Source organism: Lissotriton vulgaris, unplaced genomic scaffold, assembly GCF_964263255.1.
Source record: "Lissotriton vulgaris unplaced genomic scaffold, aLisVul1.2 SCAFFOLD_606, whole genome shotgun sequence".
Taxonomy (NCBI): Eukaryota; Metazoa; Chordata; class Amphibia; order Caudata; family Salamandridae; genus Lissotriton; species Lissotriton vulgaris.
The window spans coordinates 317,732-332,610 of NW_028252623.1; the positions used below are offsets into that span (position 1 = coordinate 317,732).

The 14,879-nt window shown below is 47.4% G+C and overlaps 1 protein-coding gene across 1 annotated transcript in view; it reads right to left on the reverse strand.

The window, feature by feature from the left end:
• The window catches only part of LOC147662093 (uncharacterized), a 358,416-nt gene that overhangs the window by 22,191 nt on the left and 321,346 nt on the right, over nt 1-14,879 (reverse strand). Inside the window, exon 5 of the mRNA XM_086951116.1 lies at nt 11,735-12,061. Within this exon, the coding sequence (XP_086807242.1) occupies nt 11,735-12,061 (327 nt within the window). The remainder of the gene's footprint in view (nt 1-11,734; nt 12,062-14,879) is intronic.

The window sequence follows — 14,879 nt, forward strand, 5'->3', positions numbered from 1 at the left end:
ATCATCACAGGTTCCCAGCACCCTCTGTTTCACCCCTGCCACCCTCTGTTTCACCCATGCCACCCTCTGGTACATCAATGCCACCCTCTGGTTCATCATCACTGTAGATTATGGGTGGAAAAAGCAAGCACACCTGCCCTGCTTCAACTGACATGAATTAATTTGGGGTTGATTTATTAATGTGTCACTGTTTTAAAATTCTAGTCTGGCACCTGCTTCCTTATCTTTAATTTGCTTTCTGTTGCAGTGCAATTTTTTTTCCAGGACCTTTGTGGCCTACTTGTAGCTATTCTATGAGCCTGCTGTGAGGGTCAGAGCAGGGTCATATAATTGTTGCAACTAGCAACTGAACTCTGGAGGGGCCCCAGTCAGGAAGCACTACAGGGAATGGTTACTAATGATAAGTTTGAACTTTTGCACCTGCTAAATGCTTTCACTTTTGCAAAACTCGTTTTTCTGCAGAACAGCATTACAGCAACTGTAATGCCCCAAACAAGCTTACTTGTGAAAGTTGCTTTCTAATCCAAAAGTGATCCAAAGAAAGTCAAAAGGCCTCAAATCCAAAAAAGTGCAGGCAAATGTCAACCTGCGGAGTTATTCTGATAAAAATCATCATTTTCAGAAGGTCTATGCTGCTTGCTAGTGGATTTCTTGTGCAGAATTGCAATTTTTGTAATTTCGCGAGTGCGAGATTGTTGCTGCCCGCCGCACCTACATGTTCGCAATTGCGAACTTACACCGCACGCCGCAAAATTGTATCACCAAGAAAAAAAAATCCGCTGCGGATTTGCGGATTTTCGGTAAATTCGCGAGCGTTCACGGATTGCGAATTTACCGAAAATCCGCAAAATTCACGAGCGGAACGGATTTGCTTAGGTTGGCCACCAGGAGCCGTCCCAGGCTGAGGGGGTGGGTCTGAGGATGAGTAGCTCTGTCTTGTCTGAGTTCAGCTTCAGATGGATGCTCCTCATCGAGTCGGCGATGGGCCTTCATTCCCTCATAGAGGTTGTTTTTGGCGGTGTGTGGGTCCTTGTGAGGGAGAGGATGAGCTGGCGTCGGCGTAAGAGATGATGTTGAGGTCAAGATGGCGGGCCACTTGTGAGAGGGGGGCCATGTAGATGTTAAGCAGTGTTGGGCTGAGGGATGAGCCCTGGGGGACGCCGCAGATGATTTCGGTGGCCTTGGATCAGAAGGGTGGGAGGTGGACGCTCTTGGTTCTGCAAGAGAGGAAGGACGTGGTCCAGTCAAGGGCCTTCTCTTGGATTCCGGCTTCTGAGAGGCGTGTCTTTAGAGTGCGATGGCAGACCATGTCAAAGGTGGCCGACAGGTCCAGGAGGATGAGGGCTGATGTTTCGCCGTTGTTTAGTTGGCGTCTGATGTCGTCTGTGGCAGCGATGAGGGCTGTCTCGGTGCTGTGGTTTCGTATGAATCCGGACTGGGAAGGGTCCAAGATGTTGTTGTCTTCCAGGTGGTGGCCAACTGTCTGTTGACGATTTTCTCAATGACCTTTGCCGGGAATGAGAGCAGGGAGATGGGCCGGAAGTTCTTGAGGTCCTTGGGGTCCGCCTTGGGTTTCTTGAGGAGGGCGTTGATTTCGGCGTGTTTCCAGCTATCCAGGAATGTCGCTGTTTCGAGGGAGATGTTGATGACCTTCCGTAGTTGGGGTGCGATGGCTGCGTCTGCTTTGTTGAATACGTGGTGTGGGCACGGGTCTGACGGAGATCCTGAGTGGATGGAGTTCATGACCTTGCGTGTCTCTTCGTCGTTGACGTTGGACCAGGAGGTCAGGCGGATGGCACTGTTCACAGGGGAGGTGGAGTCTGGCGTAGTCGGGATGGTTGTGCTGTTAAAGCTGTTGTGGATGTCAGCGATCTTGCGGTGGAAGAAGGTGGCTAGTGAGTCGCACAGTTCTTGAGAGAGCGGGATGTGGTTGGTGTTGGCGTTGGCGCTGGGGTTGGAGAGTTCCTTTACGATGCTAAAGAGCTCTTTGGTGTCGTGTTGCGTTGTAATCCAGGCGGTCTTTGATGAAGGATCTTTTGGCTGATCTGATGAGGTGGTGATGTCTTCGGGTGGCGTCCTTGTGGGCTGCGTGGCTGTGCGGTGTGCGTTCGTGGAGCCATATTTTCTCCAGTTTCCGGCATGCTCGCTTGGAGGTCTGGAGTTTGTTGGTGAACCAAGTGGCTCTCTTGCTGGTGTGGTTGTTGGAGGGCTTCTTGAGCGGGCGAGGGTGTTGGTGCAGTCGTTAATCCACTCTCTGAGGTTGCGGGCTGCGGCGTCTGGGTTGGTGGGGTCGGTGGGTGGGTTCTGGGCGAGGGTAGTGATCAGCCGGTCTTTGGTGACTTTGCTCCAGCAGCAGTGAGGCAGCTGTTGGGTGTGGTGGTGCGTGGTTGGTTTCTTGAAGGTGAAATGGATGCATTGGTGATCGGTCTAGTGGAAATCAATGGTGTGGTTGAAGGTGACGTGGGTGCCTGTGAGAAGACAGGGTCCAGCGTGTGGCCGGCGGCATGGGTGGGTGCGGTGACGAGTTCTCTGAGACCAAGGTTGGCGAGGTTGGCGATCAGGGTGGCGGAGTTGGCGTCTTTGTTGTTCTCGAGGTGGAAGTTCATGTATTCGAGGACGATGTAGTCTGTGGAGGCGAGTGTGTGGGTACGGGCGAGGTCGGTGATGGAGTCGGTGAACTGAGCCCAGGGTCCGGGGGTCTGTAGATGAGTGTTCCTCTGAGGGTGGTGTTGGGGTCGGTGTGGATCCGGAAGTGCAGGTGTTCAGCGGCATTGAGGGTGTCGTCTGCGTGGGTAGTGACCTTGAGGGTGGACTTGTGGATGATGGCTATTCCTCCTCCGGTTCCGTTGGCGCGATCCCTGCGGGTGATTTTGTAGCCGTCTGGGATGGCTATGGCGATGTCGGGCGCCGAGGAGTCGTTCCACCGGGTCTCGGTCAGGAAGGCCACGTCTGGGGCGGAGGTGTCGAGCAGATCCCAGAGCTCGACGGCGTGTTTACGTGCGGAGCGGGTGTTGAGAAGTATGTAGCGGAGGTGCTTGGGTCCAGTCCTTGGAGGTTTGGTGGTTCTGTCGAGGGTGAAGCTGCAGGTGCGGCAGGAGAAGGGTCCGTTTTGGGGCGGCCTGGAAGCAGTTGTGGTTTCGGCTGGCGTTGAGTGCGTGGAGGGTGCTGGCGCCGTAGTGGAGTCTGGTGTCATGGCGTTCGCGTGGTCCAGGCGTTCTGGCGCCGGGGGCGGTCCAGGCGCGGATGGGTGCAGACGTCCTTGCCTTAGGTGCGCCAGCGGCGCGGTCACACAGATGCCTCCATTGAAAGGGAGCTGGGAGGGAGGAGTAGCTGGGAGGCGGGAGGCAGTGGTTTAGCCGATGGGCGCGGAGGCGGGGCCGCAGGGGCAGCAGCGGCGGGAAAGCGGGCTGTGGGCAGGCAGGGCGAGGGACAGAAAAAAACGGCACCCAGGAATAGGCAGCAGGAGCAAGGGTCAGGCACAAGGGCTGGTGCAGCTGCAGCGGGGGGGGGAGCGCCCTACCTGGCAAGTTCAGAGGTCGCTCTCCTCACTGCGCGCTGTCGCCAGAATTAAAGGGAGCTGGTGAGGGAGGAGTACCTGGGAGGCGGGAGGCAGGGGTTTAGCCAATGGGCGCGGGGGCGGGGCCGCAGGGGCAGCAGCGGCGGGAAAGCGGGCTGTGGGCAGGGGGGGGCGAGGGAAAGAAAAAAACGGCACCCAGGAATGGGCTGCAGGAGCAAGGGTCAGGCACAAGGGCTGGTGCAGCTGCAGAGAGGGGGGTGGGGCGATCTACCTGGCAAGGTCAGGGGTCGAGATTTCAGACGCACTAAGGAGCAAGATAGATCCACTTTTAAGTGAATACAGGTTAGCATCCATCACTACCTTGGACACGTTTCGACAGCTGCATGTTGTCTTTTTTTAACTTTTATTATTTTGATTATCTTGCATATGTTGTTGGGTTTTTGTGTTTTTTGTGTGTTTGAATGTGGGTGAATGGAAGAGTGAGTCGGTGGATAGATGAATGAATGCATGAGTGCAAAGATGAGTGACATTGTGCATGTGTGATGAATTATTGGGGGCCGAAACTCGTCAGTGACCGAAGAGGCCCTTGCATTTATAATCCCGGTCTATTGGCAAGGCCAGTGTTTGTTCCATTAAGAAATAGCCCGGTAGGATACTACTTTTGATTCCATATATATCATAAAAACATCTCCTTAGGAGGTACTGCAAGATTCAAGACATCAGATCTTCCAAAGAGGAGGAAATGTTGAGGCGTTTCTGTACTGCGAGTGGCCTCTTGAGAGAAATGTTTTGAGGACAGTGATTGCGGTGCGACATGAATTCAAACGAATGAAGCAAAACCTTTTACGAGAAACCAAAGTAGTCCCTCCTGCTGAAATTACATTTAAATGTCAAAATGTTTTTCATGATGCAGATAAAATCCCTTCCCCGGTCCAGACGACGAGGATATTATTATTGTCTGTTTCGCTTCATTAGTGCCAGTTTAATGCCTGGATACAGCAATCAGCCGCTGAAAGGTGTCTGCCACTGCGCTGCACCACTGACTTTTGATTTGTTTGCGCGAGGTATATTTTTGCAGAAATGGGGGAATTATGCACGGGAGTAATATGTGCAAGTGAGAACAATCCATAAATAAGCAGAAATCACCATGGCCATGTATTTTCCATCGCCCTACCTAAAGTCCTCCTGTCTGCAGTCACTCAAATAATGCTACAACTCTGATCTAGAGTGCACAACACAAGCTGAATTGTTTACATACAAACTGTGTTTTAGTATTAACCAAGTATATGGCACTCACTACTCGCCTTCTTTACCTACAAAGGCTAAATGGTGACGTCACTTTCCTCTAGAATACAAACCAGTGGTTACACTCCATCAACCTCTGCAGCAGGTGCTCAGTCCTGCGAGCTAACTCACTTATTTGCTTTCTCGCCACACTCCCCTGTTTTGCGGATCTACTTGGCCGCTCTTAATGTACACCTTTAACTCGAAAACGAAGTAATCATGAAAACAGCAGCAAGTACAGTTGCACGGTGAAGGTCTTGGCCGCTCACACTGCAGTGAAGAAGGCAGACTAAACTCTGCACAGGTTTGCTAATAATGCTTCCAGCTACATACGTCAATTGCTACAGTTCTCCGTGTGTTTGTGGTTTTTCCTGCTTAGCTCTGCAGAATCAACCCACCGGCCGTCCCCCATGGGACCTGCTTCATCAAATTCCTGATGAAACTGTAAGTAGTGCTATCTCTGAAGCCGCGCGCGCCCTAAGATGGCGCCCGCACCCAGTGCAAGGCCAGGCAGAGGCTAATGCGCTGTCAGTCCAAAGTCAGGCACCGCACCCCGGGCGCATGGATTGACTAGAGCTCTCTGTGCGGAGGAGGGCAGAAGGCCTGCCCTGGGGGATAGCAGGGCGAGAGGGATGAGCCATTCTTTTAAGAAAGAGAAAATAAACCTTATTCATAGAAGAGTTTATCTGGCGTTTAGGGCCCCTAAAGCAACGCTAGTGTCAAGCAACATTAAATAGGGCCCTGAATTGGGAGTTAAATCCTCAATAAAGGGATTTATGTACAAATGGCGTACATGCCAACATTTTTAAACAAGGAAGAGGGATGTTTTGAAGAAAATAAACATCAGGGGTCCTAATTTGCCCCAATAACATACATTGAAGCAAAGGTAATTTAATTGGAAGACAACTAAAAGAAAGCCATTTTCTCCTTAAAAAATCTGGTGCGTCCCATTGGAATCGGGTCTGTAAGCATGTTTGATATGGTGATATTGTATGCGCTCAGAGCGCTGAACAGGGTCAACCCCAAAGATGCAGTCAAGGAGTGTTTCGAAGGGTAGCTGGAATTCGAGAGCAGAAGCGCTGCTTCTGAGCACTATGCTCACTTGTAAGGGTAATGCATCTTCTATAATCCAGCAGATCGGAGCCGGTATGTGCAAGGTTGTATGACCTCAATTAGCTTCTTAGGATTGTTATCAACACCACAAACATTTTACTTTTAAGGAACGCGATGGCACGAGAGGAAGCCTGCGTCCACATCCCGAGGGTGCTGGGAAAAATCTGCAAGTGGCTACTAGAGGATACAAGTAAAACAGTCACACAGCCCCTGTTAGAAATGGGGATCTCTAGTTGGCAGAGGTAGGTACCATTGTCCAAATAGGAACCTTTGCTTCTACACAAGGTAAGGGGGATACACTCTTTAGATAACCCCTGCTCACTAGCACAAGCAGACAGGCTTATCCCAAAGGCAATGTGTAAAGTATTTGTACTCAAAACACACAGTAATACAGTGATAACACCACAAATGGACAACACACCAGTTTAGAAAAATAAAGTATCTTTATCTAAACTCAACAGGACCAAAATGACAAAAATCCAACATACAAGTATTAAGAAAGACGACTTTCAAAAGGTTTTAGCAACTGAGCCCATAGAAAACTATGGATGCGTGATTTCTTGCAAAGTACCTGTCGTTGTGACAAAATTCACCAAGCCAAACAGCCGCAGCGATGGGAAGCGCTAAAAAGCAAAGAGATGCGTAGTTTCCTGGACCTTCATGGATGCGATGCGACAGTTCCACTGGACACACGGAAGCGGAGTGTCAGGGCCGGTCTGTAGGGGGAAGCGATGCGTAGATTTTGAGACGACTCCGATCCACAGGTGATGCGTTGGGGACAACTTGCCACACAGGGACGTTGCGTGGAAATCCGGGATGTGGCGGGAACGATGCGGCAGCGGCGAGCAGCGCTTCGTCAATTTCTTCAGCAGCGATACCTCGATGCGTCGATTCTTGCTGTGGCGACAGGCGCTGCATCAGTTTCGTCAGCTGTGCAGCGAATCGTGGAGATTCTTCTTGCACCACGGTGTTGCATCAGAAAACTGTCGCAAGAAGAGTGATGTGTCGATCTTCTTGTGGTTGCGTTGCTTTTCCAGCTCCCATCTGCAGAAACAACCTCCAGAGGCCCAAGACACTCAAGGGCACCTCCTGGCAGGTCAGAACTCCCATCAAGGAAGTTCAGGGGAGCTGGGGGTGAAGTCTTTGTGTTCCTGAGACTTCAAAACAGGAGGCAAGCTCTACTCAAGCCCTTGGAGACTTTCCTCAAGCAGGGAAACAGCACACAGCAAAGTGGCTGTTAACAAACTGCACACAGGCCCTGCAGTGGCAGGTCTGAGTTACCTTTTAAGGGTTTCTCATGTGGGTGGCACAATCCGTACTGCAGGCCCACTAGGAGAATTTGATTTGCAGGACCTAGCACACTTTTTGCACTTTACTAGGGGCTTACCAGTAAATCAATCATGACAGTCATTGATAACCAATCATGATAACTATATACACCAAGCGCATATGCACTTTAGCACTGATTAGCAGTGGTAAAGTGCTTAGAGCCCTAAAACGAACAACAACAGGTCAGGAAAAAATAGAAGGAAGGAGCAAAAAGTTTGGGGATAACCCTGCAAAAAGGGCCACGTCCAACAGCACCTGATAAACCAAACAAACCCATCCTCCTATAATTCCTAATCAGAATTCTTCTACAACCTTGATGCCTCACTCAGTCCTCCCACACAATAGCTTGCTTGCACAACAGTCTACGCTCGTCACCACGTATACTTGTATCCGATTAACCTGTATTAGCAAATGATTTTACATCTTAAATCGATAAAACTCACTATTAGCGATACTCTGGCTCCAGTGCTCACTAATTGGCTACACTTTTCTTACACACAATGACTCCTCTACCCCGCTTACCTTTCTTCTTGCACATCAACACCAGCTGATCCACAAACGTATCATCAAGATCGAATTATAAATCCCTCATGCTCCTCCATCTACTTCTTTTGGGCCACCTCGCACTCTCCATGACGGCTATTCTTTGCTTACTTTTCTATCCAATCCCTGACTTATATCTGGTTCTGGTCCATGATGTTTCAAATCAGCAGGGGCCCTGCCCTTACTAAAGAAGCCTACAGATTCCCCTTTCTTACCCTCCAACCATCGCCCAGCATCTCAGCCCATTTTTGTCTCTGAAATATTGGTACACCTTGCTTTCTATTGCATTGTTCTACATCTTTAAGTTAACATCCTGCTCAGTGACCTCCAAAGCGGTTTTCTGTGCTCTTCACTCAACAGAACCTGCCCTGGTGCTGCCTCTGTTTGGACCTGAGACCCTTGCTGTTTCTCCTCCGGCATCAGCACCCCTTTCTGGCTCTATTCGTACTTCTATAAGCTCCACCTCTTATAAACCATGACAGCACAAGGAAACTGGGCTGCTGCTTCCGCCTGCACTGCTCCTTGAGTCCTTCTTCTCTTTCTACTTGTTTTGCCTCACATCCTCCACCTGGCATGCATACAGAAACAGTTTCCATTTACAACTATTAAATTGCTCAAAAAAGGAAGAATGGGGTGCGCCGTTAATTTTATTGTTCAACCACAGTGCCCTTTCCAGCCTTATTAAACTAATCTCATTTGAACACATTATGTTTATTTGTATCTGTTCTATCACCTCTGCCCAACACAATCGTGTTCTTCCAATCAATTTATCTGTCAGTAGTTTCTCAGGTTCAACCCTTACACCTATCACACACTTACTTCATTATCCCACCCTCTTCTGTAGACTTCCCACTCGCAGGTGCCTAACAAGTTCTTTTGTGCCACCTTCGAGACTCTCACACATCAATGCCTTGTGTTTTCTTCTGGCTCACTTCTCTTCTTTACATGTTATGCTCCAATCTCATTTCCATTCATGTCATTAAGCTCCATTATTCCTTACAGAACATGTCTCTCTAACTTCATCCTCCAATTTCTACATACACTGTAATTGCTCATAACAAACTAGGTAGAGGTGATCCAGCTATCTTAAAATACCACATCTTTTGTACCATTTATAACCCTCAAAGATGCTACTGCTTCTGTTTCCCACTTCTGATTCCACAACCTCACAAATTTTCTCCATGTGAACTACCACGCTCCCTGATCCATTACCCTTTTTTGTACCCGCTTTAATCCTTTGATGACTATCTTTATTTTGGTAGAACTCAAGTATATTTTAGACGACTCCATGATATGCTGAACACTCAAACAAACACACAATTTGATCTCAGCATCCCCTTCTTTAACTTCACTAGCCATTAGCAATTTACCTTTCTTCCCACTCACAGTGCAGGTGACACAGTCATGTCTATTCAACCAAGTGGTGGGGCCACATCCTTACTGTTTGGTCCAACAACTTCCATGTCCTTTCTACAATCAGCCCATCCCTCTGCTCCTTCCAAGGCTTGGTAAAAATTCCTAGGATGCCTCAGGCACATCTCCTACAAGGATAATAATGACATCATGTCCTGGTTAACAGTCTGTCTTAGGTCTGGTCCTGAACCTGCTGGTCACAAAGTCTGTGCCCTTATTGCTGGCATGTGATGAACATGTCAGGACATATGAGTTTGTGCCTTTTTATTTAGGGATACGCCAGGACGTGTGTTCATGAGTTCGAACAGGGCCTGTAATGTGGTTGCTTTGCCTTTGCATCTGTGTCTTGGCATTTAAGTCTGTACTTTATCATATAAAAGCTGAACCTGGTTATATAATGACTGACCTGGGCAAATAATGGCACATCATGTCTGCACCCATGGCATATCATAGCAACGCCCTAGGAGTGATAGGCATTATAATTAAAATCAACATATCTCCTCTGGTGACCTTTTAGCTTCTTGACATTTTTGTAGACTTCTCCAATCTCAACATTTCATGTGATGCCATCAATGTCAAAGAGCGTTTGATGCGTGTCAGCTATTTATGGCATAAATGTGAATCAATTCTGACCAATCTGGCCGACTTGATAAAAGGATTGTGGTCAGTGCCTAAGCGGACGGAGGCACAGTCATGAGGCGCAGTCTGCCTGTACCACAGAGGCCTAACTATGCATGGTTTAGAAACTTCAACTAAATGCACCCCTGGGCCACATCTGACTATTGACATGTGCATTATTAAACTCAGTGCTTTCACCATAGGGAGCCATTCTATGTTGACTATGCATCAGTAGCAATTCCGGAATTACTAGACCCATGTACCTGCATTTGCAAAGAGTTTGGTTTGCACCACACACTGATAATAACACATATGACCCAAACCTAAAATATATGGGATGTTTGGGACAGTTATCCTCTTTTCCTTTAAACATCATTCATGGGAGATAAGATGTTTTAATGACCTTGTGCAGGCTTTCATGGTCATGCTGAATTCACTCACAAGTTCTTCACAGTTTTTGAGTCTCCTTGGGGTTTTCTTATAATTGGACATTGCTGGCCATGGAATATTTAGGTCACATGATAAAAGGATTTCACCAAGGAGAGGTTAGACCCAACAATTTAAATTGATTCTTTTGATGATGAGACTCAGAATTGAATCCAGAGAGCGCCTTTGATGTAGTCTGCTTCCTTTCCAGCCAGACCTTTTTCGTCTTCTACATAAAAGACTTAGAGGCAAGCTACCAGATACCAGGGCAATGATCAGTGGGAACGTTAGCCCTAGGAGGTAAGCGCATACTGATCAACCTGTCCCTGGGGTTGTACTGCCATGGGTGCTGGTCAAGAAGGGCAGAATCTAACACCAATCTGTAGGCACCATGGTATGCTAAATAATGTAACAATCTCTGGAAGGCTGGTGACCCAGTCTGTATAGGTGCTGCATCTGGCGGCCCGAGAATCTCAGTCGTTAGTCTCATATTGAGCACAATACACCAGACTATTCTGTTAAGAAGAACAAAATGGCCATCGCACCACCTTCTGTAATACCTAACATGGTCCCATTGCGAAAAAAGGGCAGAAGACTAAGGTAGAGTAACACCTTGTGTTATGTCTAAGAATTTATCAGCCAGACCTGCCCTAGGAGCTATGGCCGATATGTTATGGACTAACCCCAACCCCACTCGCCCATCCGAGACAAACTTGGTTTGTCTGTAGTTGTTTGCAACCGGAAGGTCAGACAGTCAAGAAAAGGATGCAAGCCCAAATAGTTATTGATGTATTTATTTTGTAAGAAGCAAGTAGAACCAAAGGATGCTTCAGAGTACTTGCATCACAAGGAAGGAGTAGGGCAGGGGAATAACAGAAAACTAATTATGAAGTCACAAGTACGAATGTGTGACGGAAGAGGTGGCTCATCAAAGATTTGTGGAATTTCCTGAAGTCCGCTTCATGTCCAAATGCGAAGGGAATAAGTTCCAAGGGCAGGAGCCGTGTGAGTACAGAAAACTTCTCCCAAACCACTTAAATCTAGGTAAATTGGTAAATTGTACTGAAAGGCAATTGGATTATAAGAGAGAAACAAATTGGAAAGTAATCAGAAGCTTTCTTATACAAGTCCTCTTTGACCAGGGAAATCATTTCAACACCAATGAATTTTGTGATCTCTTCCAGCGCAGTTATACATTGCGCCCTCCCCGTTCCAACAATCAGCCTTTGTGAAATGAACAATTGTGGCAGAATCAAGTACACCCAAAACTTCTCTAAGTCTGCGCATATTATCCATCCCTTTCACTGGCCACCATCTCAACATTCAAAATAATAAAGTTTGGTGGGGCCAGAGTATGTTTAGAGTCTTTGGCAGTGCACTACAGATTCTGTTCTTATTAGATATCCTTTCACAAATTGTGCTAGAAAGCAAAATAAAGTTTAAAACCACATTAAAACAACTGGTGCCAGAAATAAGGGACTTTATTTTTACCTGACGAGCCTGGATATCCCTCAGATGATCTGCCACGGAGAAGGTTCTCAGTCGGTCTCCGCTCCTGGCCTTTCGGTTGCTCTCATACTTGCTTTGAGTATCTTCAGAGCTGGTTGAAGGAAGACGCTCTGAAGCATCCAACTCGTCATCAATAGAACCATCAGCTGACTCGTCGGACATGGTCTCTTCTTCTAGAACGGGGCACTGCATGTTGGACAGCTGGCTATGTGTCGATCCGGAGTACGAGCCTCGCCAGCGAGAGGGTTGCACCTCTGAGCAGCAACTCAGGGTCTGCTCTTCTGTTTTCACTTTTTCCTCCAAAAGAGTCTATAGAGTTAGAAGTAGGACAGAAGTCTGGTTAGCTAAGTTAGTGAAATGAAGGCACTCAAATTATCAGGTTTCTTATCAGCAGTGTACTATAGTATATGATGACATTTTCATGATGAGATGAACATTGTTAAATATGAATAAAAAGGGGGTTCAGTAAATTATATTTAGAACTCTTCCTCTTTAAATTAAACAGAGAGTGTGTGTGTGTGAGTTTGTGTGTCTCAGGAGGAGATGTGGCAAAACGATCAGAGCTGCTAATTTTCAAACTGGGCAACTGGGTTCAAGTCTTGGTGTCAGCTCAATACCCTGTGATTCTGGGCAAATCACTTAATCTCTCTGTGCCTAAAAGAAAAAATGAATGCATCTTTATGTAATGCAACTGGCGCTCATGTAAAGATCTCCAATGCCTTCGAGTTGAGTTTGTGCAATTTAAAACTACCGAGATATATATATATATATATATATATATATATATATATATATATATATATATATATATATATATATATATATATATATATATATATATATTCAACCAAAAGCAGCACATTTTGAAAAGTCCACCATGCAGCGGCACAGACGGATAGAGGTAATCAGAGACTCTTTAGGATACTTATCATTTATCTTTTTATTTTATTTTATCTATACTACTATTATAAAGCGAGACCTGGGAACCTTTGAGGCGGGTAAACTCGAAAAGTACACCACCAATCACAACACCCAATACAGCGTTGGAAAGGGGAGGTCCAGGAGATGGACATAGGCTATACAGCACCACACCATATACATTAGGGGGGGGAAGAACGTTAGGGGAAAAGTGATATGAACGCCGCCTTCGGCGTCATGGGCGCATAAAGCGGCGTTCGGCGTCATGGGTGCATACAACGCAATGGCGTGTGGGCGTGGCGCGGGGAGGAGCGCGGAACCGACACCCGGTTCAGTGCAATGTGCGCCACTATCATGGTGAAGAGAGCAGCGGCGAAAGTGGAGCCGTGGGGAGGAAAAGTAACGCGGCGTTCGGCGTACACCAGGAGCGCGGGGAGGAGCGTGGAACCGACACCCAGTTCAGTGCAATGTCCGCCACCGTCATGGTAAAGAGAGCAGCGGTGACAGTGGGGCCGTGGGGCTGAGACGGCCCCCGAGAATGACGCGGGCTATCATCGTGAGAGGGTACGGAGTGAAGGGAGGGGTGAAGGGGACCGAAGAGAGGTAAGGGAGTACCTGGTAGGGTGAGGAAAGGTACGCTTTTGGTAGGTTGAAGAAGTGAGACTGAAAGCAAGGACATGGGTGGGATGAGGTGGGGGGGTCTGACTGAGGTGTAAAGTGTAACTGACGGGTTGGGAGGATGTTGAGATTAAAAGGTGACGTGGGTTAATGTAATAGGCTGAGGAGGTGATGGGGTACACATGGGAGTGGGCTGAGATGAGGGAAGTCTGAGGTGAGTGTACTCGAGTGAGTGTGAGGATGAGGTGACTGGGCTCAGGAGATTTGGGGGGGAGGGGGTAGGTGCGCAGGTGGATGGCCGGGACAGGTGAAGCTGAGGCTCTCAGAACAGAAGGCCAGGTAGTTTGAGGGGAAGTGGGCAAAAAGGGGTAATTGGTAAGAGAGAGGAAGGAGCTGCCCGTGTCCGGGGTGCGTAATGCTGGTGAGTACCTTTCACCTCGCAAAGCCTACCCGGACAACGTCGGGACGGGCTGCTAGTATTTTATAAATGAACGTTTCAAATTCCTGTGGTCTACACCAAATACAAAAAACTACCACAACCTACGTGTTTCAGCAGCCGCCTTCAACTGGATATATATATATCCTTAGAGTTTTTAACCCTTTCGATGCTGATGACGAGCTCAGCTCGTCATCACCCACGGGTGTCGTGTGCTGATGACGAGCTGAGCTCGTCATGAAACATGTAAAATCTGAATGTCCAGCACAGCGCGAAAATCCCCGCAGCAGCCATGTGGTTAAACCTGCACTGCTGGTTTAAAGGGGATGGCTATGACCATACAGTATTGCAATTGCTACATGCACAGGTTTTTTTCTGGGCTGAAGAAGACAATCAGAGTGAAGGTAGGCTCAGAGGTGAGCAGACATACTGACTAGAGGTAGGATACGGGAAAGTTAGTTTTGTAGGAATGTCTGAAGTTGGTGGAATGTACCACTTTTTTTTCCTTTGGGGGTTAATTTTTAGAGTTTTTGTAGGCTCACGTGGTTCTAAAGACGAGTACACATTGAAAACGATTGACAAATTATACTATAGAAATACACAGTTGTGAGTAGTATCTATGAATATAGAGATACTATTCCCTAAAATAGCGCCCATAAATAAGGAGACAAGGGGACTGTTGGAGCTAAGTAGCTTTTCAGCAGCAGTAGGAAAATACCACTGTTGGCCAACGAAGACGCTCACCCCACGAGAGGAGAATGGGAGATTGCCTACTGGCTTGTATGAAGACATAGCAGGTAGCGGGGCAACAGTGCTACATTTTTCCATGAGATTCTGGTTATCTAATGGCCTGGTCAGCATATCCATCTAGATACCAAGTCATATTGTGGACTATTGCTTTAAATACAAACATATAATGACAGAAGTGTCATGGAAGTGTATTCTATCCCTTGGCAAGAAGGTAAATAAAAATTATGAGAAGACAGGGAAGCATCAAGGGCTACATGAAGGAATGACACAAGCAGGGACTTTAAATCAGTGCAGGTTCTCCACTGATTGCATCATATTCCCTTTCTCAGGGTCGATGGAAGTCTATACTTCAGATTTGGAGTTTTGATGTGAACAGAAATGAAAAGTTCATGTGTTGTTATTTGT